At 54.5% G+C, this 6,000-nt stretch overlaps 1 protein-coding gene across 2 annotated transcripts in view; it reads right to left on the bottom strand.

Moving 5' to 3' along the window:
• Nucleotides 1–3,522, bottom strand: part of MFRP (membrane frizzled-related protein) — a 227,923-nt gene extending 224,401 nt beyond the window's left edge. For both annotated transcript variants that reach the window (XM_086958775.1, XM_086958774.1), the window contains exon 1: nt 3,070–3,522. In XM_086958775.1, coding sequence (XP_086814901.1) covers nt 3,070–3,123 — 54 coding nt within the window. In that variant the 5' untranslated portion in view covers nt 3,124–3,522. The remainder of the gene's footprint in view (nt 1–3,069) is intronic.
• Nucleotides 3,523–6,000: the final 2,478 nt, after the last annotated feature.

The raw sequence follows: 6,000 nt of genomic DNA on the forward strand, positions 1-6,000 counted from the left end.
TGGAACAAGATCACAGCCGACCAGCTCGCAACTTCCCTGAGCAAGAACCCACCCACCAGCGCGACGAACCCCAGCCAGGCGGCCACCAACCTCACGAAGTGGATCAGCGATTGCGCAGATGACCTCGCCCCCCTGAGGACCCCGCCTAGCAGACCCGACAGCAAGAAAGCCCCATGGTTCACCGACGAACTCAAGTGCTCCAAGAAGAACTGCCGAGCCCTCGAGAGAACCCGGCGCAGAGACCCAACACCGGACAAAATGACTGCCCTCAAGCTCGCCACCCGAAAACACCACCAACTGATCCACGCCACCAAGAAAACTGCATTCAAGGAACGACTGGACAACAACGCACACAACAGCAAGGAACTCTTCAACATCGTTAAAGAGCTCTCCAACCCCAATGCTGGAAACAACAACATCACCCCTTCACAAGACCTCTGCAACTCCCTCGCCTCCTACTTCCACAACAAGATTGCGGACATACACAACAGCTTCAGCACCCAACCGACGCATGCCACGACCGAACCACCGCCCCCCACCACCAACCTCCGCGCCTGGACCCCGATCAGCACCGAAGACACCGTCCGCACGATGAACTCCATCCACTCCGGATCTCCGACCGACCCCTGCCCTCACCACGTCTTCAACAAGGCCGACGCTGTCATCCCACCCCACCTGCGGGACATCATCAACACCTCCTTCGACACCGCTACCTTCCCGGGAGCTGGAAGCACGCCAAACTCAGCGCTCTACTAAAGAAGCCATCAGCCGACCCCACCGACCTCAAGAACTACCGCCCCATCTCGCTGCTCCCGTTTCCTGCAAAAGTCATCGAGAAGACCGTCAACAAGCAGCTGGCCGCCTTCCTCGAGACGAACGGTTCCCTCGACCTCTCGCAGTCTGGCTTCCGGGCCAACCACAGCACCGAGACCGCCCTGATCACAACCACTGATGACATCCGAGCCCTGCTCGACAATGGAGAAACAGCGGCCCTCATCCTCCTAGACCTCTCCGCGGCCTTCGACACTGTCTGCCACCGCACCCTAGAGCAGCGCCTCAGCAACGTCGGAATCCAGGAGAAGGCACTGGAGTGGATCATCTCCTTCCTCGCCGGAAGGACACAGAGAGTCCGCCTCCCCCCGTTCAGATCGGAGGCCACCGAAGTCATCTGCGGCGTTCCTCAAGGCTCCTCGCTCAGCCCAACCCTCTTCAACATCTACATGAGCCCCCTCGCAGCCATCGCACGCCAGCACAACCTCAACATCATCTCCTATGCCGATGACACCCAGCTGATCCTCTCCCTCACCAACGACCCCGCCACCGCCAGAGCCAACCTGCACGAAGGGATGACAGACGTAGCCAAGTGGATGATGAACAGCCGCCTGAAACTGAACTCGGACAAGACGGAAGTCCTCATCCTGGGATCCTCACCCTCCGCCTGGGACGACTCCTGGTGGCCCCCCGCCCTGAGCAGCGCACCCAAACCAACAGACCACGCACGCAACCTGGGCTTCATCCTGGACTCCTCCCTCTCCATGACCAGACAAGTCAACGCCGTCTCCTCGTCATGCTTGAACATCCTGCGCATGCTACGTAAGATCTTCCGATGGATCCCCACCGAGACCAGGAAGACGGCCACCCAGGCCCTCGTCACCAGCCGTCTGGACTACGGCAACTCCCTCTACGCCGGAACCACCGCCAAACTCCAGAAGAGACTCCAGCGGATCCAGAATGCCTCAGCACGACTCATCCTGGACATCCCCCGCCGCAGCCACATCTCCGGACACCTGAGAGACCTGCACTGGCTCCCGGTCAACAAGAGGATCACCTTCCGGCTCCTCACCCACGCGCACAAAGCCCTACACAACCAAGGCCCAGGATACCTCAACAGCCGCCTCAACTTCTACGCTCCCAAACGCCAGCTTCGATCGACCGACCACGCCCTCGCCGCCGTCCCCCGCATCCGAAGAGCCACCACAGGGGGAAGGTCCTTCTCCTACCTGGCCGTCAAGACTTGGAACTCCCTCCCGACCCACCTCCGCCTGACCCAGGACAACCTCGCCTTCAGGAAGCAGCTCAAGACCTGGCTGTTCGAGCAGTAGCGGACCCCCTCCCCTAGCGCCTTGAGACCCTCCGGGTGAGTAGTGCGCTATATAAATGCTTTGATTGATTGATTGATTGATGGCACCTTAACAAATGCCAAAAAGTGCATTTGTGAAAGAAATCGCAAATTACCACCAATTTCAAGTTGGTGGTAATTTGCGATTTCTTAATTATAAATTGCACAATTTGGGTGCTTTATACAAAGTATTTAAGGAATCGCAATTTGCGATTCCTTAAATGCTGACGCAAAATAAAGGAATCGCAAATTTTGCGGTTCCTTCATTATGCGATGCAATTTTACTCATACATTGCATTTTCTGAAATTTTAGTCGCAAACGCTGCTTTTTTGCGAATCGCAGCGTTTGCGGAAAAAAAAAAGGATGATACATATGCCTCATGGTTCTGAGCTGAGCAGCCGCCGGAGCCCGGGATCGAACTGTGAGCCCTGTGCTCCGAAGTCTGCTGTCCTGTGCGCTGCACCACACCTCTCCAACCATAGTAAATAGTGAGTATACCCTGAATGTGCAAGAGGTAAGCAGAGAGTGACTATACCGTGAATGTGTATGTGGGAAGCACCAGAGTTCCATGAGGAGGTATGAATGAATGGGTAGGGGGTCTATAGTCTACGTGGTGTAAACCCCACTGCTTGACGATAATGTCAAGCACTTAGGTTCTATACTAGACTGTGTGATGTTAGTCTCCAGCACTTGGGAAATTTCTTTAGTGCATGAAGTTACCACCCCATACTGGGAATTTATACCCGAGTGATTAAGGCTTATATTCAACACAAGGGACGTGCATATAGGTGGTTCAGACTTTAGGCAACCACTACGGGATGTTACCCGAGTGTGGTGATACCCGCCTGTGACTGAAATGAGTACCCTTCCCAGGAATGTATACCCAAGTATGGTTACTTAATTCTGGCATGAAAGCCCATAAATGCACTCCAAATTGGGGTTAACTCACCTTGCTCTGGTCCTCCGAGCCTCCAAAGAGTTTCATTCCAGTAAAGTCCTTCATGATGCCTGCCCCTCTCCCCCTATGAAGCGGTGACTTGAATTATCACGGCGGCCATGCAACCTTCAGCTCCACTTCCAGACAGACTTCGCCACAGATTTTAATCCAGTTCACTTGTCCTTGAACAAACCACCTCACCAGATCACGACCTCTGTGCTACCACCTGCACCGGAATCCCAGACTATAGGGTTTTAGGGCCTTGTCAAATCAGGGTCCCAGGTCTGCCATCTCTTCTGCCTATGGCGAGGCCCTGTGCTGGACTGGGCCTGTGCCCCTGCCCTCCAGCTCTGCCGCGGTCACCATCTCCATGGTTGCGCAGCGCGAGCCCACAGAGCTGGCCCCATGACGCCAATTCCAGGGCTGCCTGTGCCAAGTGCACGACTCGCCCCTTAGCACCGCTGCGGGCGGATAAAACCCAGGTTTCCCCAAAAATTAAAAAAGAAAAATAATATTCATCAGTTTCTGGTTTCCTAATTGTTTACGACCCCCTAACTCCTGCTGTTGAAAAGATGAGCTGGCAGCCTGCAGTACCCGATGGCATAGTCCAGTCAGGAAAATGGCATTGGATAAACCCGAGCGGGACTGCAGAAACAGCAAGAGGGAAAAAAATGTAGAGCCGAAAGGGCTCAAAAACTTTAATCCGAATCAGGTGAGGGGACCCGGGGGAATGGCACAGCCGCAAGAAGTCTTAAAGGGGCTACGACCAAGTAGAAGAAGGTGATGCGACGAAACTAAATCCCAAAAACAAACACTTGTGGCAAATGCCTACTTCTGCCGCGGAGGTGGGAAGATGCGAGGATACCCAAGGCTCGGTGACACGTCCAGAGAACAAACGCGAGGGTCACGCGCATCCGTGTCAACCAGGGCCTGGGAGTAGAGTTCCTTGTTTCTGTGTGCACAGGCGCGTGGCCATGCTGCCTCGTCCAAGAGGGGTCGCGCTTGGTCCCGAGGTTCAGGGCGGGTGGTATTGTAGAATTAAATAGTTAAAAGGCACGCACTGGAAATCATCTTTGCAGATTCCTGACGTAAAGCATGCATTGCAAGTACTGCCCAGTCATCGGTGACGCTGGGCAAAGACTGCTGGTGCCGAGCATGAACCCTATTCTTTTTTTAAATTTTTTTTTACTGAAAGGTTTTGTGCAGATGTGACGGGAAAGCCGGGCTGCCAAGCAACAGGAGCGCCCCACCGGCGGCGTCTGTCCCTGTGACTGCCAAATGAAGGGATTACTGTCGTGGCGACGCACACTCCACTGGGCACCGGGAGATGTTTCCACGTGCCCAAGACTAAGAATGTCTCATGTCCCCTGCAGGGCCCTACATTAGGCTGGGACTCGGTCCACACAGAGGCACTATAGTAGTCGAAATATTAATTAACATCCTTAACAGACTTGAGGACGCGAAGGGTGGGCTAGCGAAGACATTTGGTATTTCAATTTCAAATCCTTGGAGCGTCCCAATCGAGGGGAGTAGGAAACAATTGTTTGTCACAGTGTGTAGTAATGAGGCGACAGGCGGAGGTTGAAAAAGTGACCTTCTTTGTTGTTCTGTACCTCGGAATGCCGTTAACTAAAGGCTCCCTCTAGCTCCCGCGTGAACGTTTTAACAACGGGCTGTGAACCACGCACACAGATACAATAGGTAGGACAGAGCGGGGAAGGGACCAGGGGCGGCAGGGGCGGCCTTAGGCATGTGCAAGCTGTGCACCTGCACAGGGCCGCCAAACCCCAAGGGCCGCCACGCCAATATATATCCTTAATATAATAATCCTCTGAGGATGGATGGCAGGAATTTGGAAGCCTCCGGCTCTGTAACACCTTCCTGAGCTGGGGGTGGGGGCTCTGCCCCGCCCATACCCCCTCTTCCGGGGCCCCACCTACGCTCCCTGCCCGGGGCCGCCATGAGCCTAGAGCCTCCTCTGGGGGCGGCTCTAGGCTCATGGTGGCCCTGGGCGGGAAGCGTAGGTAGGGGGCCCCGGGAGAGGGGGTCCGGGCGGGGCGGGGCGCGGAGGCCAGTGAAGAGAGCCGGAGGCCGGCAATTCCCTGCCAGGGGCCGCCACGCAATTATGTATCCATTCTCAGAGGATTATTATATTGAGGATATATAATGGCGTGGTGGCCCCTGGGGTATGGTGGCCCTGTGCAGGTGCACAGCTTGCACATGCCTAAGGCCGCCCCTGAAGGGACACAGGCAAGGGTTAATCATGACAGCATATTACATCTTCTCCCCTTTTTTTGAGACAACAATGAAATTACACAGTTTCCAAACAAGCATTGGAAATATTTTAACTTTTCTTAAAGGTGAACTAGTACATTGCATAATCCTTAAATCTTATGGGCTGAACAATTGCTCTCCTGTCCCGAACCGTATCAACCGGACCAGTAGCCAGCTCAGGAGGTGACACATGGGAGAGATCACTAACAGACGCAGAATCTGTGCTAGCCCAACACACTTCACCTATGTGTGCCTTTGCTGGGGATGCCTTAACTTCATTCTGCAATTCGCAAGGCCTGCTCACAGGCTTGGGGATCCTGCTTCTCACAACTTTTGAACCATTCCACCATTGACCATCAAGACAATGAGCACAATCCCCTCCGGCTCCCCGTCAGAGCCACTCCCGCACCACATCTTCAACAAAGCCAGAAGCTCCATCGCACTCCACCTGCGCAACGTCATCAATCTCTCCTTCGAGACCGCGACCTTCCCAGAGAACTGTAAACACGCAGAGATCAACGCCCTACTCAAAAAACCCAAGGCAGACCAGAGAGACCTCAAGAACTCCCGGCCCATCTCCCTGCTTCCGTTCCCAGCCAAGGTCATCAAGAAGATCGTCAACAGACAGCTAACCCGATACCTCGAAGAAAACAGCATCCTGGACCCATC

The sequence above is a fragment of the Lissotriton vulgaris genome, chromosome 2_1 (genome assembly GCF_964263255.1).
Source record: "Lissotriton vulgaris chromosome 2_1, aLisVul1.2, whole genome shotgun sequence".
Taxonomy (NCBI): Eukaryota; Metazoa; Chordata; class Amphibia; order Caudata; family Salamandridae; genus Lissotriton; species Lissotriton vulgaris.